Here is a 27,555-nt window from a genome sequence, read left to right as displayed (position 1 = left end):
TATATGACATTAGAATGATTCTCAATGAAAGGCATTTTTGCATTACATGCATTTCTACCTGCCTCTAGAAAGGATAAAATATTTCTACCTCATGCTTCTCAGCAGTTGACGGTAAATATTTATAGGCCACAGAGAGGCAATGAAGGGTGTGTACTTCAGATAAAGGCTGAGAACTAGATGGAGTTTTATAAAATTGAGGTAGTGTGTACAAAAGACAATTAGTGCTGGTCCAGGAAGAGGTCTGTCTGTTTTTGAGATTGGGTCTCCCTCTGTCAGCCAAGCTGAAGTTCAGTGGCACAATCACAGCTCAGTGGAGCCTTGAACTCCTAGGCTCAAGGGATCCTCCAACTCCTGGGCTCAAGGGATCCTCCTACCTCAGCATCCCGAGGAGCTGGGAACACAGGTATGTGCCATGCCCAGCTAATTAAGTTTTGTAGAGATGGGGTCTCACTTTGTTGCCCAGGCTGGTCTTGGGTCTTGAAGTCCTGGGCTCACACAATCCTCCCATCTCAGCCTCTCAAAGTGCTGAGATCACCAGTGTAAGGCACCACACCTGGACCAGTAAGAGTTTTTAAGAGATAAAGCAATATGGTATGTGGAATGAGGAAGAAGGAACGAGCTCAAAATAAACAAGATCTAGCAAGGAACTGAATGTAAGAAATAAGAGAAAAAAAAACTAAAGACAGCTTCCAGAATTCTAGTTTAGATTACAGATAATGGCAGAAAGAGTAGAGAGAAACCTGGTTTTAGACCAAATTCAACCTTTTCTCCATCCAAACATACACATGAAGAATAGGATTCCCTCACTATGAAAGTAACTCTCAAGCAATGGAATGGGTGACTAGGTGATTGTTGGAGGGACAGGAAGCTTTCTCAGTGTCTGTGAGAAAAATATGATGCAAAATGAAAACTAGAAAACATAACACAGACTATAACAAATTTGATTTAAAAACTCAAAATGGTGAAATAGTTTTAACTAGTAAAAACTAGTAAAAATGGTGGTCTGATTTACCTCATCTTTTATATTTACATTTTCAGGAGCCATACTTATTGAGAGTTGATTTCCATCCATCAGTACTGGGAAGCAGGTATAAAATTTTACCATAGACTCGGCAGCTTTTCTATTTATTTCTATATATGCCTTTAATAAAAAAATAAATCTTGTTACTTTTTCTCAAAAATAGACTTACATGTATAAACAACTTAGTAAATATTTTTAAGATTAAAAAATACAGTCCTCAGAAAATTGAGGCCCACACACCAAGAATATTACAACCATAAGTGAGAAACAATGAATGACTAAACTTACTATACTAAGGCACACTAACGAGAGAAAAAAGAAGGGACAGTCTAGCAAATGACATTAAGAAAATCTTATTCAACACTGTATCCTTAGGGCAGTAACTATAGCAGATATATTGTAGCAGTATATGTAGCAGATATATTTCTAACCAATATTAATATTTGAGTAAATAAATTTATTGATAAAATATGAAAAATATGAGAAATTAAAGAAGCAAAGAAACGTGTAATAATTGTGAAGTCTTTTTTCATTTTGTTAATTTAATAGGTGTAAAACTATAGCTCCATACATTTTGGGTTTAATTTTCACACCTTGGTAAGTAAAGAGATTGAAACTTCTACATATTTGATAATTAATGAGATAGAAACCTATGTGTTTGCTTATAAATGTAAGCCTATTTTTAAATGAATTATCTCTTTTTTTTTGAGATGGAGTCTTGCTCTGTTGCCCAGGCTGGAATGCAGTGGCGAGATCTCGGTGCACTGCAACCTCCACATGCCAGGTTCAAGCAATTCTCCTGCCTTAGCCTCCCAAGTAGTTGGGACTACAGTCACCCGCCACTATGCTCAGATAATTTTTTGTATTTTAAGTAGAGATGGGGCTTTACCATGCTGGCCAGACTGGTCTCAAACTCCTGACCCTGTGATCCACCCACCTCAGCCTCCCAAACTGCTGGGATTACAGGCGTGAGTCACCGCACCTGGCTTTTTTTAATTTTTTGAGATGGAGTCTTGCTCTGTTGCCCAGGCTGGAGTGCAGCGGTGTGATCCCCGGCTCATCACAACCTCCGCCTCCTGGGTTCAAGCAATTCTCCTGACTCAGCCTCCAGAGTAGCTGGGATTCCAGCCTGGCTAATTGTTTATATTTTTAGTAGAGGCAGGGCTTTACCATGTTCACTAGACTGGTCTCGAAATCCTGACCTCGTGATCCACCCACCTCAGCCTCCCAAAGTGCTGGGATTACAGGCATGAGCCACCGTGCCCAACAGTGAATTATCTCTTAAGGTTGTCTATTTATTTATTGAAGGTTTAATGTGTTACAGCATAATGTAGATGTGAATCCTGTTTCCCATTTTAAACAAATACTCTTCAGTTTTTAAATTTTCATTTTAATTTAGTTAATTTTAATTTCATAAATGTTTAAAGCATTTGCATTAAATCTCCAAATATTTTAATAATTTTACTCAACTCCACTCAAAACTGGGCAGATAACTTAGGTTTAAAGTTCAACCATTATACATAATGCAATGGTTTTTAGTGTATTTACTGAGCTCTGCAATCATTCAAATAATCTACTTTTAACACAATGTGAAATTACATGTAACTCACCTGTACTCATTCTCTTCTACCATTTTCTCAAGCATGCTGGCTCCAAATGCCTCAAAACATAAATCCTATTCTACTTTCAAAGATCTCTGATGACTGCCAACTCCTTTCTATCATAAGAACCCTTCTTCCACTATTCTAAAGGTGCTATTTCCATTATTTAAACTATTTCCTATCTCACTCAACTAAACATACTTTCTACAAGTTGACTATTAGCAATGTGTTGTTAATGTGTTGTCCCAACACATACTTAAAGAAAATTTAGAACATAAAGATAAACCCAGATTGTTTTAAGTATTGATGACATCTGAGTCTGAAAATGGTTACTTCCCATTTGAATATCACTGGTAAAAGAGAAGAGTATGAAATACAACTAGAAGAGTGATCTACAAAATCTTATAAGTAATTTATAGAACTCTTTATTAAACATATTAAAGACATAAAACATTTCCTATTTAACAAAAATTGCGTAAAACTTTGACACATTAGAAAGCCATTTGTTCCCATCATTAACACTATGCCTGATTACAATACTAAAATAAAGGATATCTGTGTTTAATATTTTAAAATCCCTCAAAGCTTGAAAGTTTACTTTGAGATACTGCTTTTAAACCCTTTCTTTCTAGTTTTGTACATTTAATGTTTTTCAAAGCATGCTTGCAGAGGATATGAACAGCTATTATCAACTGTTACCTTTTTATGAGATGAGAAAATCAAGACATCCTTTAAGCCACCAAATGGTTTTGCTAAGTCACAAACTTCTTCTGTAGAATATCCTTTATTAGGCAAATTAGAGATAAGCATCACACATATTTCTTCTGTTTCCTTCAAAACAAATTTTTAAAACCCGATATTAAAATTTCTTTAATTGCTTTTATATTTACTTAAGTTTATATTGCATGTTATATTATGTTAGTATATAGTTGCATTTAATACTGAGGAAAGTCTGATAAATTTAGGAAGCCGGTCTGAACCTCAAATTAAAAAGAAAACCAAAAAAACTTGTAAATTAACACTCTTCAGGAGTACACAGACTAATTGCAGTTATACCATCTGTCATTTAGTCCAGGTCTGTTGGTATCTTTTTCATTCACTGTTCTTTTATTTATTTTTTTTCTGAGGAGAGGGGACAGGCATTTGCTTTTGTTTTTGGAGACAGTCTTGCTCTGTTGCCCAGGCTGGAGTGCAGTGGTACAATCTTGGCTCACAGCAACCTCCGTCTTCCAGGTTCAAGTGATTATTGTGTCTCAGCCACCTGAGCAGCTGTTACCCACTGTTTTAAAACACAAGTTCATCTGTTTCTGACTACGACTCCTTCCTTTAATATACTGTTGCCATTCCTGTGTCTTGTGATAATATCCCCAAGCTCCATTAACAGTGTGTAACCTTTTATCTCCCCAAATAAGATAATCACTTTTAGGCAATATATAATAAAAAAGTCCCTGAGAGTCTTTACCCCACAACCCAATCCTCAATGCAATTAAGCATTTTGTTTTCTGCTATCCTTTTTCTCAGATCTATTTTATTCCTCAAGATGACTCTCTCATCAATGCCAATTATTCCTTTCATGGTTATTGCGGAAATTTCTAAAAATGATGTGCTACAGTCAACCTGGCAATTTTTTATCTAGTGGGGGGAAAAAAAGGAAGTTACAATTTTCATAAACCAGTTTAGTGTGACTTTACACTAAATTGGTGCTATAAAATACTCTTCCTAAAATAAGACTTATTACTTTGTTACTATTTGAAGAATGGATCTACCAGACAAAAATAAACTTATGCTCAACACCTGAATGATCTCAAAATCTACACCAATAAAATGTAAATTAATGACACTGTAATATAGTCATAGTAACAGATAAAAACACAAGAAAAGAATATATTAAGTGAACTTTATGTCCTTTAAGTAAAACTGCAAACTCTACTTGCTTCTCTAAAAATGCAAACAACTGGTATTCTAACTATTAACATATCTTTCATTTACTTCTAAGAAAAAATATAGATTTTACTAAATTCTACTGATTCTAATTTGACCAACTACTGTCTACCCAAACCCATTTTGGCTTAAACATGTTCTCAGTGAAAACTAATCTTCAATAAAAACATGTACGTTTGTTGATGATCCGTTCCTGATTTTTGTGACTTACTCTGCACCTCAAGGTTTTTGAGCTAAAAATCAATTTTTTTCTCTTTTCCATTTTAAAAGTCACAAATGACTGGAATTTCTCACATGCCAAATACTGTGCAGTTTTTACCTGGCTTTATGAGAAAAATATTTTTTGTTAAAATTTCTTGAGCTTTAAGAAATAAAGAAAGTATGAAAACTCACCTTGCTAACTGGTTCATTTTCTGTGGTCTCCAAAGCAGCTTCTTAATACAAAATAAAATTTAAAATGATGCAGATATATTTATCAAGATCCCACTTTATTCCACAGTAGATTAAACAGTAGGTACATGAAAATGTATAATACAACAAAATACTAGATAATTAGTACAAAATAACTATAAAAGTGACACTGACTTTAAAAAAAAACATTTTCATTCTTTCTGAGATCAGAATTTCATCTTAAGAGATACAGTAAAGACATGAATCATAATATTCTTAATTTCACTTAGGTATGGCACTGGTAATTAAAATAAGTAAATGTTTTGGGGGGGATATAAAATTAAGTATTTATTTTCTAAAAATTTTAATTTTCCTTCCACCTTTAAACATAAAAGAACAAAATAAAGTTCCTATTGACCTACCAGAAATAGCTTCTTTAGCACAGTTTTCAGTGGCTTTGGCCTCCATATTGGTCTTTACTTCAGAGTTTTCTGCAGGAAATAGTCTGCTTTAATAGTCTAGCAAAACACTAATATAATTAAACTAATGAACCTAAACAGGAACTTAAGCTAGTTTACTTTGACATTTCAAGTCTCCTTAGGCTGACCTGACTTAAGTCAAACATTTCTCTTTGAAAAACAAAACAGCATTCCCCACTTTGATAATTTTTAGGCAAAAGATTCAGAATATACCTTCAAGATGATCTAAAGAAAATAAATGGACACATAGAGGGGAACAACACACACTGGGGCCTACTGGAGGGTGGGAGGAGGGAGAGGATCAGGAAAAATAACTAATGGGTACTAGGTTTAATACCTGGGTGATGAAATAATCTATACAACAAACCCCCATGACACACGTATACCTATGTAAGAAACCTGTACATGTGCCACTAAACTTAAAATAAAAAGTTAAAAAAAGAAAAGAAAGCACTGAATGACCACATTTCAAGCTTACCTGGTACAGTAGCAGGTTTGTTAGAGTCTTTGTTTTTGACATTCCCAGTCTTTTTGGCTTCTAAAGACTTCTTTCCACCAGATTTTGCTAAAAGTACAGTGAGCCATTATTCTAAAGGTCTGTTAAATCATTTGGCATGTTTCACACTAATGTATTAGTAAATTAGTTTGACTTTATTACAAAAGCAGCTCTTTTTCAATATTCAGTATTTTTATTTATCTTCTGTACCTCTTTCCCAATAAGATTAAAAGCAAATTTAAGTCAAGATACAATTTTTTGGTGATGCCCTTTAATGAGCCACATGTTTAACCTTCATGCGGCAGATCAACATCATAATCACACACTAAAATATTACTATGTAACTTCTGCAAAGATTCTTTAGGATTAGTCTATTAGGAAAGATACAACTAAAAAGATGGCTCTAGTTCCAAGGTGCTACATTTAAACAGTGTTCCATTTCTTTACTGAAAACAAATGCACTTCTAACATAATCTTTTTAAAAGTAACAAGCATCAAAGCAATTGTACAAACTGGAGATGACAATATGAATTGACAGCTCTAGAAAAAAAGGGAAACAAAGATTAAACCATTCAATGGAGGGAAATGACAGTGCAACCTGTGATTACGAAGCTGTCAAAAATGTAGTTATATAGCTGTATATATATATGTGATTGTTTACATGCACAAAAATTATCTGCCAAAGACCAAAGTAGCAAAAAAATTCCAACAAAATGGGTCAGGTTTTAAATATCAAAGAAGTATCTACTAAACTCTTTAAGTATTAGATGCTAACAATTATTATATGAATTTAAAACGTGAATAAAGAATAAATAAAATCTCTCCTCCCCAGTAGTCTTACCTGTTTTGATTGAAGCTTTATTACCTTTAGCAGCTACTGTTACCACAGATTTTACAGAACTTGCTGATTTCCCTAAATCACAAAAGCTACAGTCAAAACTGGTTTACTTAACTAGTATCAACAATCCCCAAAGAACCTCACACAGAAAAAAATGTAAGAATAGACTATATTTTATTCAAAATATAAAATGCTATAATCTTTGGAGGCATAGGTCATTTTCTAAATCTAGCAATGCTGGTACTTTAAGAAAAAAAGAGATCACTGAAATAAGAATTCACCTCCCTACTGAGGTATAGATCAAACACCCCTAATCTGAAAATCCAAAATCTGAAATGTTTCAAAACCTGAAACCCTGAGTGCTGCTGACATGACATGACAAGTGGAAAATTCCCACATAAGTATACTTTAAAAAAACTTTGTTTCATGCACAAAATTATTAAAACATTGTATAAAATTGCATTCAGGCTATGCATATAAGTTATATATGAAATAGAAATGAATTTCACATTTAGACTTGGCTCCCATCCCCCAGTATCTCATTATGTATATGCAAATATTCCAAAAATGTAAAACACTTCTGCTCCCAACCATTTTGGATAAGGGATATTCAACCTGTACTTAAAACAGCATTCATGCAAGTTAGATAAATTTCTGAATGTGTGAATCAACTAGAAACAAAATTACTAATTCCAAGGACATAAAACAATCCCATACTTTCAGCAAGTCCAAAAGCAATTAAACCTAGATCCTCCCAACCCATGCTTCCATGGCTCCTAATTTATTAAAATGCATTCAAGAACACTTATATCATGGTCAGATCATATAAGGATTGTTTTAACTAATTCCTACAGTTTCCTAGCTGTACAAGACTATTTAAATTGCTCTGACCATTATTTGTACCTACATATCTATTATTATGGCTTATTTTCCAAGATGGTGCTATTTATAAAGATGTGATCATCAAAGTGTTGCAGATCGTCAGAGAGCCCAAATCCTTTCCATGCAGAGAGAAACATTTAACTCTGAAATTAGGATTCATAACAACTAGGGAGAATGGATGAGGAAAAAGTCCAAGATAAAAAAAAAAATCAATAGATCTAAATTGAATTCCAATTTGTATCAAGAAGCTTTGGGGCACTAACAGATTTGTGTACACATTTCCCTAAATATAAGGGTGGTGATTGTCAAAATTATCTAACAGGAACATTGTAAAAATACAATCATACTTTTAGAAATACAAAAAAAAAAAATTCATTGAACATCTACAAAAATTAACTGAAATAGTTTACAAATTCACCTTTTATATTCAAGATGGTCCATCATCTTTGCTCAATAAAGAGCAATACAAATCCTTACAGCTTGTCACCCCAATTTGTCAATTCTTGGTCATTCGCGACTTTTGCCTCACTGTAGTAAACTGAGCCTCAGTGGGCCCTTAAGGTATTTCTTTCACTATCCTATGTTATTATCACAAGTCAATTCATTTTATAACTTCTATCTGGGTACTAGGACTTAGGGAAAAAATTAAAAATAGCCAGTATTAATTTCCAACAGCAAAGGGGTGGTCATCAGTGTTAGAGTCAGTTTACCACATCCCAAATGACTCCCACACACTTAGTATCAAAGTAACATCAAAGTGTTAACAAAAGAAGAAAAAATAAATAAATAATAAAACAAAAAACAAAAAACAAAGTGTTAGCAAAATTAATGCAGCTTCAAGACAAGTTTCCTAGCCACCCATGATCCACTCAAATTACTGCTTCTAAGAAACTACTATATGAAAATTCTGAAACTGCTACTAACAATGATTTTTGACAGTTCAAGGCTGTTTCCTTTCCTTTTTAATATTATATGAAAGATTATTTGTGTATTTATTTACTTCAGACAGAGTCTCGCTCTGTCGCCCAGGCTAGAGTGCAGTGGTGCGATCTCGGCTCACTCCAACTTCTGCCTCCTGGGTTCAAGGGATTCTCCGACCCCAGCCTCCCGAGTAGCTGAGATTACAGGTGTGCACCACCAGCTCCTGGCTACTTCTTTTGTATTTTTAGTAGAGACAGTATTTCACCAGTTGGCCAGGCTGGAATCAACATCCTGACTTAAGGTGATCCATCCACCTCGGCCTCCCAAAGTGCTGGGATTACTGGGCGTAAGTCACCATGCCCAGCTCCAAAGATAATTTAATACATTGATCTCTACCCATTTAAGAGATGACCCTGAATTAATGAAGATTTAGTAGAAATCGGAGAAAAACTGTAAAAGATTATGCAAGGGAAAAGAGAAAAAATAATTACTTAAAATCCCACTGTAGCTCACAAAAACTACAAAGGATCATGTTTATTATTTAAACTATTATGTAAAAGAAAGCAGGAAGAAGAGAACTCAATAAAAGAAACAGAGGAAATTACATGTTATTCATCCTGAGAAATATTTTATCCAGTTAAATGATTGCAATAATTACTAAAGAGCATTATCTAGTATATACCATTTCTTTAAACTGCTGATGATTATAAATCTCAAAGATTAGCATGCATTTAATACAGACTATGTCACATGAAATCCAAGACTACTGTCATATAATTATTAAATAAATTAAAGTTAACTGATAGTCTAGAATCCTAACCTTAAAAAAACATACCTGCAGATTTGTTTACTTTGGCTACAGATGCCTTCGTTTGTCCAGTTTTGGCTAAAATAACAAGAAAAACATTTAAGTACTACATTACAAATAACATCATTTGGCTTTAGTTAAAAGTCAACCTAGTAATAACTTCAAAGGAACCCTGCAAGAAACATCGCTATACTCATGTCTGTATGTCTATGGAATTATTATGGGGGCAAATTCTTAGATACGAACTTGAAGTGTCAAAAGGCATACAGATTTAAATTTTAACAATTAATATTAGACTGACTTCCAGAAAGGCTGGACTAGTTAACAGTCCCAACAAAGCATAGGGATTATTCCCCATTTCTAAACACACACAATATATCATGTCAAAAGTCTAACATGGTAATTAACATGATCAACCTTCCCAATGTGAAATGAAAACTGGTGGGATTTTTTTTCTCTAATTTTAAGTGTAGTTGTATACATTTTCATATGCTTAAAAGTCATCTCTACTTCTTTCTCTATAATCTACCTAATCATACTATTTTCCAATTTATATTTTGGGTTATTGAGGCTTCTTATTTTTTTTTTTTTTAAGTGGTTTAAATTTATTTTTCTCCACATGGGAAACTGAACAACAGTACCGAAGTAAGTGTCTTCTTCTGAAAATATTTTTTTTAACTTAGAAAAGAGGGACATTTCAGTGATACACACCTCAAGTTTAAGGTTTTGGAACTTCTGGAGCCATATTTACTCCGATGCAGAGGAAATCTGTTGGCAATGAAGTGAATAATGCCACCATACAAAGAAGCAGAGATGGGAAATTTTTTTTTTTTTTTTAGAGAAAGAGAGAGAGAGAATAGGAAGGAGGAAAAAGGAAGAGAAAGAGAGAGAGAAAATGGGGAGGAGGGAGAAGGAAAAGAAAGAGGGAGAGAGAATGGGAGTATTGCTTTCTTGCCCAGGCTAGAATGCAATTTAGTAGTAAGTATTGAAAACCTCTTTTATACTGATAATTATACTTAATGATGTAGTCAGGAAGGAATAAGGGAAGAAGATAACAAACAAACAGCCAACCAATATTTAATTTAAACCTATGAAATGCTATGCGATTACTGAGGAGTGATTTACTTCCAATTATATAGTCACCTTTGGAATAGGTGTGAGGTGGTAATGTATGTTTTGTGTATTTGAAGTGGAGAGTTCTATAAATGTTTATTAAGTTTACTTGTTCCGGGTCTGAGTTCAAGTTCTGAATATCCTTGTTAATTTTCTATCTCGTTGATCTATAGAATCGTTAGCTCTTCTTGTTGCATTGATCCTTTTGCCATTATGTAATGTCATTCCTCGCCTCTTTTGATCTTGGTTGCTTTAAAGTCTACTTTATCAGAGGCGAGAATTGCATCTCCTGCTTTGTTTATTAGTTTATTTTTACTCTCTGTTTGATTGGTAAATCTTCCTCCTTCTCTCCGAGTCTTTGTGTATTGTTGCATGTAAGATGGGCCCGGATGCAGCATACCGATGGGTTTTGGCTTTTTATCCAATTAAAATATATATAAGTTTAATACCGGCGTTTGATGCTAGCTGGCTGTTGTGCCCATTAGTTGATGTAAATTTTTTATTGTGTTAAAGTTCTTTGATTTTGATGTATTTTTGGAAAGGCTGATATTGGTTGTTCCTTTATATGTATAGTGCTTCTTTCAGAAGCTCTTGTAAAGCAGGCCTGGTGGTGGTGAACTCTCTTAAGTACTTGTTTGTTCGCAAAAGATTTAATTTTTCCTTCGCTCATAAAGCTTAGTTTGGCTGGATAGGAAATTCTGGGTTGAAAGTTCTTTTCTTTAAGGATGTTAAATATTGGTCCCCACTCTTTTCTGGCTTGTAGGGTTTCTGCTGAGAGATCTGCTGTAAGTCTGATAGCTTTCCCTTTATGGGTAACCTGACCTTTCTCTCTGGCTGCCCTTAGTATTTTCTCCTTCATTTCAACCCTAATAAATCTGGCGATTATGTGCCTTGGGGTTGGTCGTCTTGAAGAATATCTTTGTGGTGTTCTCTGTATTACCTGGAGTTGAATATTACCCTGCCTTGCCAGGTTGGGAAAATTTTCCTGAATGATATCCTGAAGAGTATTTTCCAACTTGGATTCATTCTCTTCATCACATTCAGGTACACCTATCAAACGTAGATTAGGTCTTTTCACATAGTCCCATATTTCCTGGAGACTTTGCTCATTCCTTTTCATCCTTTTTTCTGCATTCTTGTCTTCTCGTTTCATTTCACTGAGCTGGTCCTCGACTTCTGATATCCTTCCTTCTGCTCGATCAATTCAACTGTTTAAACTTGTGCATGCTTCGCGAAGTTCTCGTGTTGTGTTTTTCAGCTCCATCAATTCACTTATATTCTTCTCTAAATTGTCCATTCTCGTTAACATTTCGTCAAACCTTTTTTCAAGGTTCTTAGTTTCTTTGCATTGGGTTAGAAGTTCTTTTAATTCACAGAAGTTTCTTATCACCCACGTTTTGAAACCTGCTTCTGTTATTGTAACACACGTGTAATCTATTAAGCCTTGTTCCGTTACTGATGAGGAATTGCAATCCCCTGTAGAGGGAGAGGCATTCTGATTTTGAGTATTCTCTACCTTTTTACGCTGGTTTCTTCCCTTCATTATATATTTGTCCGTCTGTCGTCTTTATAATTACCGACTTTCTAACTGGGTCTCTGACGTCCAACTTGTTGATTCCCTGCGCCGAAATCTGAGCAATCCACTGAGCCGGCCAAAACAGCGGTGTTAAGATTGATGGTGCTTTTCTGCCCGGGAATCTCCGGACTCTGCACCAAGAACTGGCGTGCTAAGGCACCAGCAAAACCGCCACGCCGGCCACAAGAGTCGCCCTGGCGACCCGTGGGGCTCCTCCACTGGGAATCTCCTGGTCCGTGAGCAACTAATATTCGTCTGAAAGTGTGGCGTCCTCTCGTTCTTTGCGCTTTCACTGGGAGGTACGTGCCCGAGCTGCTAATCATCAGCCATCTTGGATCTCTCTCTCCTTACTTTTTATTAGAGTTCCTTATATAAGAAACTTAGTCTGTATCACATAGGTTAACAATTTTCTTAAAAAGACACTCAAAATGCTTATGCATTAATACTTTTTATGTAGTCAAATGTCTTCCTGATTGGGAAGGACTTCTCAACCTAAAATCTTACAAAAATATTCTTCACACTTAAAGAATACTGTTATCATCTTATGTATCACAGTAAATCTTGGATCCAACTGCAGTTTGATGTAAGTGCTTTTACTTTTTTTTTTGAGACAGAGTCCTGCTCTGTTGCCCAGGATGGAGTGCAGTGGCATGATCTCAGCTTACTACAACCTCCGCCTTGCTGGTTCAAGCGATTCTCATGCCTCAGCCTCCAAGTAGCTGCGTCTACAGGAGAGGACCACCACTCTCAGCTAATATTTGTATTTTTAGTAGAGACAGGATTTTACCATGTTGGCCAGGTTGGTCTCCAATTCCTGGCCTAGAGTGATCCACTCACCTTGGCCTCCCAAAGTGCTGGGATCATAAGCGTGAGTAAAAAAAGTAGCTAGTTAATATAATGCATAATGAATCTTTTCCCCACTAATATGAAATATTAACATAAAAATTATCTTGGCATACACTGCAGGGGAACACAGGTAAAAAAGATAAGAGAGGAAAAAAAATTTACTGATGTCCCCTATGTTTTGGGAAACATCTCTGGACTCTCTTCTGTCCTACTTTCTGTCTATGTAACTATATGAAACTATTCTAAATCTTTTAACTTTGTAATATATTTTAATATTTATTATGGATAGTCTGTTTTCATTGTTTCCTTTAAAGAATTGTCTTGCCTATTCTTTTATGTTAATTTCTTATATAAACTATCAGCCTATGTTAATTTAAATTTTTTTTTTTTTTTGCTATTATTCTTTATACTTCACGTATAAAGAAAAAAGAGGTTTAGCTGGACAAGATGGCTCTGGCCAGGAGGATGAGGTGGAAGAATCACTTGAAACTGGGAGGCAGAGGTTTCAGTGAACGACACTGTGCAACTGAACTCCAGCCTGGGGTGGGGGTGGGGGTGGGGAAGGCAGCAGCGATGAGGCAGAGGCAGAGGAGGATGAGGAGAAGGAGAGGGAGAAGCAGCAGCAGCAGCAGTAAAGAATAAGAAAAGAAGAAAAGGCATTTTATAAGGGTGAGGCTTTCTATCCAAGAATGTCATTTTTTTCATTTAAGACTCATTTTATGCCTTTTAATATTTTAGTTGTCTTTTTTTAACTTCTACCATTTTTATTATTGTAAATAGACTATTTAATATTAGATTACCTAAGGAGCTCTTTTTTACAAATAAGGCAATTAAACTTTACATATTAGAGAATTAAGATGCATAATTATAATAAAATAGCATTTTATAATTGATTCTCTTGGATTTTCCATCATACTATCATATTTGCAAATAATGGTGTATCCTACTTTCCAATTTCCATGCCTCTGTAATTACACTGTATTGGTTAATGGTTATTAGTTTGAAAAAACATTTATTTTAACTCATAGATGTGTTGATGCATATTCTTGGTTCCCAACCTTAATGGGAACGCATCTAATGCATTATTAAGCATATGCTGGCTTTTAACTTATGTGCACTTGTGTATGTATGTGTGCATAAATAAGACTATATATACACAACCACATATATTTAAGGAACTAATTTTTTTGTTTGTTTGTTTTGAGACAGGGTCTTACTCTGTTGCATAGGTTGGGATACAGTTGCACAATCACAGCTCAGTGAAGCCTTGACCTCCTGGGCTCAAGCAATCCTCCCGCCTCAGCCTTTCGAGTAGCTGGGACTACAGGCACATGCCAACATGCCCAGATAATTTTTTAATTTCTGATACAGACTGGGTCTCATTATGTGGTCCACACTAAGAATTCTTTTTTTAAATGCTAGAAATGGATGTTGAACATAATATCCTTTTCAGTATTTATGGAAAGGATCATATGTTCTTTTTCTAATATGGTAGAATTGAATTAACAGATTTCTTAATTTTGAACCATCTTTATACTTCCAATATGATTCTCTCTTGTGCACAATCATAGTACTTCATCTACAGTACTCGCAGACACTGTTAAAATTTTATGCTAAAATTTAACATTAATATTTCTAAATATAATTGTTATCTAGTTTTAATCCATTACGAAAGCTCTGTCAGCATTTTAAAAATATTTAACTTTTACTTTTGAGATAATTGTAAATTCACATGGAGTTGCATGAAATATGAGGGAGAGACCCCCTATACCCTTCACCCAGTTTCCCTCCAATGATTGACACTTTGCATAACCGTAGTACAGTAACACAGAGAGAAAATTGACACAAACAGATTTTACTCGTACTGAATGCAATGTGTTCTTAGCTCTGCAAAATTTTATCACAGGTGTGGATTAGTGTAACTGCCACCAGCCAAGATACAGAACAGTTCCTTCATATCTCTTCTAAAACCCATTTATAGCACTAGCCACCTCCCTCCCACCAACCCTTACAATCACTAATCTGTTCTCTCTGTAATTTCATTTCAATGTGATATACATGAAATTGTATAACATAAAACTTTTTAAAATAGCCATTCATCCACTGAAGAACATTTGGTTTGTTTCCAGTTTGGGGCTATTATAAACAAAGTACCCATAAATATTGGTGGATAGGCCTTTGTATGAGCCTAAGTTTTCATTTATCTGTGTAAGTGGATAAGAGTGTAAGTGATAAGTAACATGGTAAGCACGTTTAGTTTCTGTTAAGTTAAAATTGCTATACTCTTTTCCAGAATGGCTGTACTATTTCACAATTGCTCTTTAACGCAATGTATGAGTTTCTCTGCATACTCTTCAGCATTTGGTGCTATCGTTATTTTTTATTTTATACATTCTGATAGGTGTGTAATGTCTTTGTCAGTATTTGATGTATTAGCCTATTTCCCCACACTTTCTCATTCCCTCTTTTATAGGAAGCTATCCCTTCCCCTGAATGCCATATTATAGCTGAAATTGATATTGTTTCCTTAAAGATTTGGTGGAACTCACATGTGGGAGTTCCCACAGGTGAGGAGAGTGCTTTTACTGGGGAAATAACCGACTTAAGCAAACCAAGGAGGTGATCTCTGGATGGTGTGAATCACTTTCTTTAAACATTTTCTGAAATATTTTAAACTTCTGACAATAAACATTTATTACCTGTATAATTAGATTTAAAAGAAAGTCATTTTCAGCTGGGAATTGAAAAGGCAAAAAGAAAAGGGTACATATTATTTCTAAAAAAGAGAAAAGCCATAAAATCTTACAGAAAAATCATTCAATCAAGGAAGTTTCATCAGAGATGAGCCTTACAGGATAAACTGGAATCTGACCCCCAACTCTCCCCAAAAAAAGTATTAACTGACTTTTTATCTTCAGGACCTATTAAGTGCTTACTAAATAAAGTTATGTGAAGTCAGACATCAATTCCATGCAAATAGGCAGCAAAAATAAACAACCAAGGAATAAAATAACATGGAAAATAAACCATTCTGAGTGGCTGAAAAGTAATACACAGTTGACTGTCAAGGAGTTCAAAAGATAATCTGTAGTCAAAGGGCCAAGAATAATTTATGAAAAGCCAAAGAATTTGGACTTTTTTCCATTGATTGCTAGAAGGAGAATGATCAGATCTGCTTTAAAGAGACCTCTGGGCAACAATGCATATAATAAAGCAGTTAGGAGGCTATCTTCAAAAGTTCAAATGTGAGAGGATGAGTCTGAATGAAAAGGAGTTGCAGCCATGATGGAGCTATGTATAAAGAATCTGAGAGTTGAAGCAGATTCAAGGGAAAACTAACATGGATCCGCCACTGACTGGCAGAAAAGAAGAAGGATGTTATTTAAATCTGAATTATGTCAGACAGAAGAAAAGAGAAGACAGGGTTAAGAATTACCCTACAGGATGATTAGTGGTAACTGTTAAATATAAGAAAATGAGAAGAGTATACTCGAAGGGATAGAAGAGTTTATGTATGTACGGGAGATGTCCTTAAAGACAAAGAGGAAGAGATATCATCCAGGAAGAGGGCCAGGCGCAGTGGCTCACACCTACAATCCCAGCACTTTGGGAGACCGGGGTGGGCAGATCACTTAAGGTAAGGAGTTCGAGACCAGCCTAGCCAACATGTTGGAATCCCATCTCTACTAAAAAAAAAAAAAACAAAAATTAGCCAGGCATAGTGCTGCATACCTGCGATTCCAGCTACTCAAGAGGCTGAGGCAGGAGAATCACTTGAACCTGGGAGGCAGGGGTTGCAGTGAGCCAAGATCATGCCACTGTACTCCAGCCTAGGCAACAGAGTGAAATTCCATCTCAAAAAAAAGAAAAAAGAAGAAACCACCCAGGAAGAAAAGCATGATGTGAGAAGAGGAACAGATTGATTGTTAGGAAAACTAGAAAGGCAGGAGAAAAGAAAAACAGTGATCCAGGAGATCAAGAAATTTTCATTCTTGAGGGAGGTAATCATGCATAAAGCTTTGGAATCATAAAGTTCTGAGTTCAAATTCTAACCCATGTGGCCCTGAGTGACTCATGTAAACTTTCTGAATCTATCTCTTCTAGAAAATGAGAACAATATTTTTTTTTTGAGATGGAGTCTCGCTCTTGTCACTCAGGCCGGAGTGAAGTGGCACAATCTTGGCTCACTGCAACCTCCACCTCCCAGGTTCTCCTGCCTCAACCTCCAAGTAGCTGAGATTACAGACGCCCGCCACCACACCTGGCTAATTTTTGTATTTTTAGTAGAGACAGGGTTTCACCATATTGGCCAGGTTGACCTCGAACTACTGACCTCAGGTGATCCACCCACCTTGGCCTCCCAAAGTGATGGGATTACAGGCATAAGCTACCAAACCGCGGCCAAACAATATTAACTGTAACTCAAAGGACGGTTTGAAAGATTAAACAAGGTAACATAAATATACTATGTGCCCAGGAAAAATATCATACCCTCAAATGTTAGGCTCCTTTTCATTGTTTTCTCTCTTCTGGTACAGATTGTGTTGGTAGGCCTGTCTACTTAGTAAGTAATTTTTATCTTATTTTGTGCTAAATTGTAACTCTCAATCAAACTAATCCTGCATTACCTTTTCGCTGGTTCTGCTTTTGCTTTGTGTCACAGAACTTCTCATTTCCTAGAACATATATTATTTAATGTTTATTTTATGTGTAATGTTTGTCACCTCTAGTTAAGAATGAAAGTGTCTGGGGACAGGAATGCCAATCTGGTCCTCTAACACATCCTAAGCCTCTACAAAGTGCCCTCTATCATGGTCATATAATAGGTACTCAATAATTACTATTTTTCTTTTTAATTAGTACCGGGTAAGAGCTCTAAATGTTTCCATTTATGATCAGATTACACTCTTGCTTCCTCCCTGTGCTTATAATCAAAATTATCCTTAAAATTGCTCTAATTCATCTTTCCTATCACTCTTTAATCTGAGCGGATCTCAAAATCATGTACTCTTCTTTCTCATCTGTCACTTTCTCACTCCTATTTACAGATTTTCTTTCTACATTTATATTAGAAGGAAGTACTTAGCTTTCCAAAATTTAGACCTTAAATTTTTTAAACTTCCCAAATATCTCACTTTCAATGCTATATGATTGGTAAACTAAAGAGTATCTCCGGCTGATACCTATGACAGCTGAAATTTGATAATGTTGAAATCTAAGGTCCTAACCCCAAATTCAAAGGCATCACTGTGTCTGAGTTTTCCAGTTGTAATCAATAATATCATCACATTCAGTAACACCTATCAGGACTGAAACTTTGAAATCTTTTAATTGCTTAAAAAATTTTTTAAACTCATTTACTGAAAAATTCCATATAACAAAAGGCAAACGTTACCCCCCCACATCACGTAATTTAACCTTTTTCACATCAGGTCCTAATCATCCCAAAGTAAAGTTCAATTGTGTTTTCTCAATGGGATTTTTAAATCTCTCCAATTTATCCAATCTATGTAAGAATCCTAAACAATCAGTGAGTGGCTCCATATTCTCTACTGCAATTTCCCAGAGTCTGTAGCAATTGTTACTAACTCTTATACAGAAAAACTGGAGTGCACCTTTGCCTAGCTTAGGAAACAGTGGACTAGACAAAGCTAAATAGGTTTCTTTCCTGAAGGACTTCATAAAATGGAAGTGTTCTGTGAATTACTATTTCAAAAGAAAAATAAACGGCTGTAACACACATCACAAACTTTCTTACCCAAAACATCTTTCAGAAATTACTCTTTATCATGACACATTTTGAAAAATGATACTAATGAGGCCAAATTTGAAAACTTCTCAGCATGACCTTTCAAGGTCTTCAACAGAGTAATTCAACTTTGTTACCTTTGTTATGTGTCCCCCACATGAAGTAATTTTCTGCCTCCACATTTTACCTCTTCATATAACATCACCTAATTCAAAATTTTAATAAAAATGTACTGCCTTCCAGAAGCCATCCACAGTATCTCCGCTAACCTTCAATACTTCAGCACTCTACACAACTAAACATTATGCGGCAATGAGATATTCCATACAATCCAACATTCCCATCACTAGCAAAACTTAGTGCCTAAATTCTTATCTTACTCTGGATAGAAAACCAAAATACACTATATGTTTGCCTTCCCCAAATAGAACATACAAAACACAATGTAAGCTGCTAAACAGAATTTTTTGTCTGCCTTATTTTAGCTTTCCTTTCTTGTCTTTCACTATCAAGCTGTTTATTCTCACTAGTATAGTACTAGTCTCAAGAATGTATGTTTTGGCAGCAACTTCTTCCCACCTTTCTAATCCTAAATGGGACTAAGAAAAAAGAGAACTGGAATTATTAAAACTATATGCAAAATTTGTTTAACTAGATTCACAATGATGGCTTCAAGTAGTTTCCTGAGTATAAAGAAATAGCTTTTAGCACATGAGTGTGATAACACCTATTTCTAGTTAGTCTTTTTTGTTTGCTGTTTGGCTCTCAATTAACCTTCAAAATCAAAGGGGACCAGATAAGCAATCTTAACATACCTTTCTTATGTTTTGCCTTGTGGGTTTATCGGGAGGGGATGGAGGGAGGTATTGCATAACTAACCTAAACATGTAAAAAACAGCTATTAACTGTAGAACTATGATAGACATTTCACATATATTATCTCATAGTTTTGTTATATTTACTCCAGAAGAGATTCTGTAATTATATGGCACTAAATTTTAACCACCTGCTTAATACAGGGACCGATTAAAGAACGTAATTGAGATCTCTTTCATTAAAGTACAACAGTGCCTTCCAAGCATCATCATCTAAGTTTCTATTAAACTGACAAGACACACTCATTTGAAAGAATATTAAAAGTAACAACTTACCAGCAGAAGTTGAAGTAACAATTTCAACAGCTTTTGAAGCATCTGTATCTCTTCTATTTAAAAGAAGAAAAAATTTAACAGCAACTTAGGAATTCTAAGTTCTACAAAATCCTAAAAATGTAATATTTACATCTAAAAACATTTATAATAATTCAACTGGAGTGATGTCCCACTTAAACTGTAGTTATGGTGATAAAATATATTAAAAATGCAGTTTTACATATTAAAATTTCTTAAAACAAATACACATTCATTCTCACACATGAAATCATAAAGTCACTTACTTTAAGGTAGATGCAGATACTTTCTTTGACTCTAAAGCCTTTTTCTTCACCTCTTTGTTCTGTGTAGGAAAAATATTTTGAACAAAAGGAATTTAGTAAAAAGCAATTTAGAAAATACAGAACAAGAAAAATCTAAAATCTTCCTAAAGTATACACGCTTATTACCTTTTTCTACTTATAATGACATTTTTTTCCATTTGTGATTACACAGCCTAATTTTACATCTCATCTTTTACAACTCATGTGCGTTTAATTACCATTAACTGCAGCAGTCTACCCTTATCCAAGACCTGCAGTGGATGCCTGCAAACAGTGCTAGTACTGAACCCTATATATGCAATGTTTTTCCCTATATTTACATGTAAGTTTAACTTCTAAATTAGGAACAGTAAGAGATCAACAATAAAACAGAACAGTGCTCCCTTCAGCAGCACATACACTAAAATTAGAATGATACGGTAATTAGCATGGTCCCTGTGCAAGGATGACATGCATATTCGTTAGGCATTCTATATTTTAAATTAAAAAAAATAATAACAGTTTTAACAAGTGCAATAAAACTTACATGAATGTGGTCTATCAAAATATCTTACTAGCAACTTCAGCATACAATTTTTTTCTTTCCTTAATCAAAAACTTACACCTTTTCACTTAAAGGAAGCATTTTACAGCCTCTCTTTGGCCTATCCATATTGCCAGTATCACCATACTTGCACTTTAGGACCATTATTAAGTAAAATGAGGGTTATTTAAACACAAGCACTGCAATAAAGTGACTGTCAATCTGATATCCAAGACAGCTATTAAGTGACTAATGGGCAGGTAGCATATAAAGTGTGGATGTACTCTGGACAAAGTAATGATTCGCAACCCCCGTTAAGCTGGAGCTGGACCACATGAAATTTCATCATGCTACTCAGAATGGGGCACAATTTAAAACATGTTGTTTATTTCCAGAATCTTCTATTCAACATTTTCTAACCACAGTTGACCACTGAAATTGCAAAGCCAAGACTCAGATAAGGGAGAACTACTGTTTATCTTTTAACAACATAATTTCTTATAGCACTGTGACATTTCGGATATCTAAAGTGCAATTGCCATCACCCTGGTCTATACTACTACCATCTTTTGCTTTGATTACTACAATTGCCTCCTAATGATCTTGGTGCTTCAGTCCTTGCCATTCTACCTTCTCACTAATCACAACATAAAACTAGATTGAACCTGCCATTCCTCAACTCAAAACTTTTCATTAGACTCAAGGAAAAAACCCAATACTTACAATGGCCTCTGAGAGTTTGTAACGTATGTTTCACCTACCTTCTACTCTCAAACCCAATACGTACAATGGCCTCTGAGAGTTTGTAACCTATGTTCCACCTACCTTCTATTCCCAAACCACAACACACTTCTTCCTATCCTTCTTCACTCCAACCCCAAGCATCCTTTCTACTCCTCAAAGAAGCTATACAGGTATAGCTTTTGCAGGTGCTATTCCTTCTGTCTGGCATGCTCTCAATCCAGGACATGGTTTGTTCCCTCATCTTTTTAAAGTGTTGTGCTCAAGTATCACCTTTTCAATGAGATCTTCCCAACTACCTTACTGAAAGCTGCACAGCTCCTCATTCCCTGTAAGAGTATCTCTATTCCCATTTCCTGATATTTTTCACCACAGTACTTGCTGAAAACACACACAATATGCACGTATTTTTAATTTGTTTTCTCTCTCTCCCTACCCCTTGAAGTTAAAACTCTGTGAGACCAGAGACTTTGTTTTCTTCAGTATTCTATTCACAGTGCATAAAGTCATGCTTGAACATTCAGTAAATATTTGTTGACTTGATCTGAATTTCATCATAACTGTTCTCAGGGAATTTTACAATTTCTGTTCTTTTTGGGCATTCTTGTCATTTCCTTTGGCACTATAGGGGATTTTATCCCACACGTTCCCTCAATAATTTAGAAGAAATTCATTCTATTTCTATTCCACTAATGGTAATTTTCAATTTTAAAAGAAATTTGAAACTACTAAGTTCCAATGTATAAGTTGAAACATTTAGCCTTTAATCCTTGGCTATATTCCAAATTTTGATTATATATTTTAGATCAAAATTATCTTTCTAGTAATTTTAAGTGATTTTTTTGAAATTAAAAAAAAAATATTATTTAGCTTTTAGTCTATGTTTAAGTGGTTTCATTGTTCACTGACAACATTTTATATAGTAACTTCTTCAGGCCAGGCACGGTGGCTCACATCTGTAATCCCAGCACTTTGGGAAGCCGAGGAGGGCAGATCATGAGGTCAGGAGATAGAGACCATCTAACACAGTGAAACCCCATCTCTACTAAAAATACAAAAAATTAGTGGGGCATGGTGGCACACGACTGTAGTCCCAGCTACTGGAGAGGCTGAGGCAAGAGAATCACTTGAACCTGGGAGCTGGAGGTTGCAGTGAGCCAAGATCGCACCACTGCACTCCAGCCTGGGCGACAGAGCAAGACTCCGCCTCATTAAAAAAAAAAAAAATTCCTTCTCCATTTCTTAAGTTCTTCATTTTAATGTTTTGGAAGAACATGTATTAGTGAAATATCTTCTAAGCCCATGCATGTCTGAGAATAAATGCTGTCCCAACACTCACCTTAGGATTCCACTTGAAATGAATGTAATTGGTTACAATAAATCACAACCTTTTTCCCATCCAACTCTCAAGAACGTGTTGTTTTACTATCTAAGGCTAGACCATTTCTTTGTATAAACTGTTTTCCGCCTAGATCACTATAAGGCGCCCCATCATAACCATGGAGTTTAAAATCCTCAGTATTTAAGTGATGTCTGTTGAGTCTAATCAGCAGACTCTGGTCGAGTGACGGATCAAAAATTACGCTGACACAGGTTTTTGCCTGAGAGAGCGCAGCTGGGGGGCTTACACAGCTTGGACACCGCTCAAAAGGGAGTGTGACCATGCAGCCCCAACAAGCCAGAGAAGCTCCTCATTTATTTAGTACAGATTTAATAACAAAGGTCTTGAGTACACACCATTACTGGGTAATTAACATTGCCGACCCCGCAATCCCAGTAGAACTGCCCACGCAGGAAATAGGTAAACAAACTTATTTAGATAAATTCCTTTGCACTCCCTTGTAACTTGCTCTTTGCCCTAGCCCCAAGATAAGAGAATTTAGCCAACTTCAGACACAACCCTCTCCTGAGGCTTTTGCAAAACCTTCCGGCCTTCCAAGAAGGTTTGCATCTTTCTCTATAATTTTTCCCACCACCCTGACCAATCTCCTGCATCTCCCCCTTTTCCGTTTTTTTGCATCAGGTTTTGTTGATTGAAGAGTACAGATGTGTGCAGCAACAAGTTTGTCAGGCGCAGCAGTTATAAGTCGTGTTCCAGTTTTGCATCCTAGAATTAGTAAATAACATAAGACAAACATGAGTATAATCAGTAATATTCTTTTCCAATCAAGGAGTGACCCCGAGGAGTGGCGGTCAATCCAAGAGAGATGTTCTTGCGTACCCTTCCATATGGCTGTTTGTTGGGCATGTAGATCTGGCGTTTAAGGATTCTAGAATTTTAGTTTTAAGTTGCTTTATGTCTGCTGTAAAATTATCATTTAAGATTCCCCAGAGGTGTTGTTTCATTTCATCCCAACTATCTATTGATTCCAAGGTAGAAAGGTGACACAGATATGCTTATGCTCCCAGTCACAATTTAATTGCTGACGGAACGCCAGTGCCTCTTGTAGTTCCCCTACATATTCCAAGGCAGCCTCAAGAACTTGCAAATGTGCATGAATCTTTTGATCTATACCTTGCTGTAAGAGGAAGGAGTTCATTAGACACATTTCTGGCCAAGTTACCTACAGAAGTAGCTGTTTGCACTGATTCAGTAACAGATGCTACCGCCACACTAGCAGTTGCTAGGATGACTATGGTTGAGACTATAAAGGCTATATGAGAGTAACTACGAATCTTTTGTGTCTGACCTGGGACAGGGCACGTTCTAAGGTGGCAAGAGCAGAGGAACCTTGCCAATTGTGTATCAAACTGACTGGCAGGAATGCTTCAGATTGTCTCCTTAAAACCATGACACTAGTAATATTTAAATCAGATATACTGTAATTAGGATGCATGAGGCAAACCAAGCCTGTCCTTGGACTTGGGTAACAAATGCAGAGTTTTGGGGTGTAATGGAAATATCGGTTCCCATAAGGAAAACATATGGACGAGTAGTACAAACTAGGCACTGGTCTGTGTGATTATGAATAAAGGTCATAGTATAATTGTTATGGGAATTATGTTATGTCCCATGCCAGGTGTTAAGAGGGTGCTAAGATGTCCCAGGTGCCATAAAGTATACTGGGATGGCATGGACTCTACTTGCGGTCTGGGATATCCCATTGGCCCAAATCATAGGGGAACGGGATGTGGCTATGAAACTGTTATTGATGCCATGATATATGTGGACATCATGACTGCCCTGCAAATGACCATGGAGGCTCTAGTCTAAGATGTTATAATTGCCTATCAGTGAAGGCTATGGGCTTGTCCCTGGTGACAGACACCCCCAACCAAAGTGGAATCCATTACTTTCCCAGCTTGGTTCTTTAGCATAGGGAGGAATGTTGGAGAAAGTAGCATTGTTTGCGCTGCCCAGTTTGAGGCTATCAGCAACCAAGAATGTTAAGGCATTTCCTTTTATAACTTATACACAGTGGGAGAAGAGCAGAGTGATATATTGTGTTACCTGGCACCTAGTCCAATGTGTGCCATTAACGGGCCCCACTGAGGTAAGTCAATCCCTCCTAGACAAGCAGTTATGTTATTAGAGACTGGGAAGGGGGTGTGTGCCCAGGTAAAGGGTGAAAGAAAGGCGGATCTAAGAGATGGACCCAAAAGAGTACAGCAGGTATGGGCTGCAGAAAAAGCAAGAGTATAAAAAGGATAAATACCCTATGTGAGTTGCATTGTACAATAGAGGGCATAGCAAGGAAGAAATTATCTGGAGTGAATGGTTTCTGCATCTGGAGCAGGATTTGCTCAGCCTCGTAAGCTGCTTTCTTCAGCATCCCCCAGGTGAGGACCGGATCTTGTGTCTTCAAAGGAAGTTGCATCATCTGGGGCTGTAGGTCCTGCAGGTTCATTTTCTTCATCTCTGGTACTGGGCTGGGACCCAACCACGCCATGGTATGGTTTAATGTGTCATGCTGCAATCCAAAGAGGACCTGAGGGGGTATGACCACAAGCATATGCTCTTCCCCATGTTAGCAAATCCTTTAGACCACACCATACATTACTATTTCCATCCTTCCATAAAACTGTCTTGAGAGGTTTTAGTAAAGTGTTTTTCTACAGCTGATTGAAATTTATCATCTAAATTTAAGAAAGTAAGGGTAAATAAGGCTTGTGCTATTAGTGTTGCAGGGTCCTTACTCATACTCCCCCTTTTTTGTTTTCTGAGCATATTTTTAAGGGTAGAGAGGGCATGTTTTACTATGACCTATCCTTGGGGTCATATGGGATGCCTATGGAATGCTGGACGTTCCATGTGTGACAAAATTGTTGAAATTGTGAGCCAGCATAAAGTGGACCATAAGTTTTAATTTTTGTGGGCCGCCCCATATAAGCAAAAGTTAAAAGAAGATGTTTTATAACATTATCAGGTAGACTCTCCAGGCAGCGCACGTGTGCTAATTAGATGAGACCTGGTTATCAACAGATACATACATGTACATATCTTAGTTTTCAAATTCAGGGACGTGTGTAACATCTGTTTGCCATAACCAATTAGGTTCTAGTCCTCTAGGGTTAAAATCTGTAGAAGGAGGAGACATGTCTGTGAGTTGGCAATCTGGGCACTGCAGGATAATCTGGCTAGTCATTGGGTTAAGTTGAAATTGTTAAGTTTCTCCACTTTTGGTGAAAAATTTGATGCCACTGGGTGGCTTGGTCAAGCAGTGATGTCATAACTTGTAGATGTGCTTGATCGTTGCCATAAGCCAGTGGGCCAGGCAGTGACCTGTGGGCTCAAATATGTGAGATAAAAACAGGGTATGTACTTTGATCCAGCAACTGCTGAAGTAGAAGAAAGAAGGCACACAGGGTGGGCTCGAGAGTTGAGGACAGTCTCAAGGTTCTGCAATAAATAGAGTAAGCAGAGTCACTAACAACACTGATGGGCTGAGCAGAGAAAGTTTCTAAGGCCAATATTAGAGCTCCAGCCTCAGCTCTCTGAGTGCTAGTAAAACTGGATTGCTTGAGGAAATTAAGCGGCTTCCACCAGACAGCCACTTTTGCATTCTTACCAGAGCCATCAGTAAACAGCGTTAAAGTGTTAGGTATGGGGGAGTGAACTACTTTTGTAGGCATAATAAAAGGAGTACAAGATAAAAACCAAAGCAGTTTGTCAACAGGAAGCATATGTTCTAAATGGCCTGCATAACCAGAGACTGCTATCTGAAGGTCTAGAGATAAGGGCAATATTGCTTCGAATTGCTTTTTACTCAAAGGAATTCTTATGACATCAGGGTCATAACCTAGCAACTGACTGTATCATCTGCAGCCCATATAGATAACTTTACTAACTAGCTGGATATAGGGAGATAGTGTTTTAGTCCTGGTATGTGAGCAAAAAATCCATTCTAGGAGGGGCAGTCCAGGGGCCATTTGTCCTATTAATCCTGTTGGGGAATGATTAATAGGAAATATCCCAGGTCTATGTGATCTAGTTACCTCTGAGAGACAGCTAGCTCTATTTCCTCAATTTTCCTTTTTGCTGCAGGGGTTAAATACCTGGGAGAATCCAGGGCAGCACTGTTTTTTAAGACAGAAAACAGGTTTTGCAACTTATCAATAGTTATGCCCAAGGTGGGGCAAAGCCAGTTAATATCACTCAGTAATTTTTGATAATCATTTAAGGTATGTAAGTTGCTAGCATTCAATTTAACCCTTACTGACTGGGAAGTTAATATGTATTTAAGATACTTCTAAGGAGAGGACATCTGTACTTTTTAGGTGCTGTGATTAAACCTTCTGTGTATTCCTTTGGACAGAGGCAGAGAAACTTAAAAGTACTGGCTCTGTTGGGGCTGCCAGTAAAATACCATTCATAAAATGAATGATCTTGCAATAAGGAAATTATTTTTTACTGGGGAGCAAAACCTGATTTTATATGATACTGACACATGGTAGGAGTGTTCAGCATTCTTTGAGGAAGCACTTTCCAATGAAATTGGCAAGCTGGCCTTGTACTGATAGCTGGTATTGTAAACACAAATTTTTCTCTGGCCTGTTTTGCAAGGGGAATAGTATAAAATTGGTCTTTTAAGTCAGTAACAACGATAGGAATCGCCACAGAGGAAGGGAGCCCCTGCTGAAGAGGCCCCATAGGCTGCAAATTAGCATTAATAGCCCATAAGTCATGCAAAAGTCTCCATTTGGCAGACTTTTTGG

General features: G+C 36.5%; 1 protein-coding gene and 1 non-coding gene across 4 annotated transcripts in view; one reads left to right on the top strand and one right to left on the bottom strand.

The window, feature by feature from the left end:
* ZNF638 (zinc finger protein 638) overlaps positions 1-27,555 on the bottom strand; it is an 88,860-nt gene that overhangs the window by 24,351 nt on the left and 36,954 nt on the right. The window contains exons 8-16 of one of the 3 annotated variants that reach the window (XM_012475638.3): positions 20,097-20,155; positions 19,813-19,865; positions 9,405-9,455; positions 6,770-6,841; positions 5,911-5,997; positions 5,376-5,444; positions 4,957-4,997; positions 3,322-3,453; positions 1,013-1,141 (exon numbers count right to left, since the gene is read on the bottom strand). In XM_012475638.3, coding sequence (XP_012331061.1) covers positions 1,013-1,141; positions 3,322-3,453; positions 4,957-4,997; positions 5,376-5,444; positions 5,911-5,997; positions 6,770-6,841; positions 9,405-9,455; positions 19,813-19,865; positions 20,097-20,155 — 693 coding nt within the window. Of the gene's footprint in view, positions 1-1,012; positions 1,142-3,321; positions 3,454-4,956; positions 4,998-5,375; positions 5,445-5,910; positions 5,998-6,769; positions 6,842-9,404; positions 9,456-19,476; positions 19,501-19,812; positions 19,866-20,096; positions 20,156-27,555 lie in introns of those variants that run through there. The other 2 variants (XM_021670729.2, XM_064364230.1) reach the window with 2 other exon arrangements.
* On the top strand, positions 20,512-20,615 carry LOC135269782 (U6 spliceosomal RNA). The gene has a single exon (XR_010338041.1). It is a non-coding gene; the product is annotated as a U6 spliceosomal RNA (small nuclear RNA).

The sequence above is a fragment of the Aotus nancymaae genome, unplaced genomic scaffold (assembly GCF_030222135.1).
Source record: "Aotus nancymaae isolate 86718 unplaced genomic scaffold, 86718_ANA_hifiasm-v0.15.2.pri h1tg000057l, whole genome shotgun sequence".
Taxonomy (NCBI): Eukaryota; Metazoa; Chordata; class Mammalia; order Primates; family Aotidae; genus Aotus; species Aotus nancymaae.
Note: the sequence above shows the minus strand (reverse complement) of the source record. Positions and strands in the feature narration are given on the sequence as shown.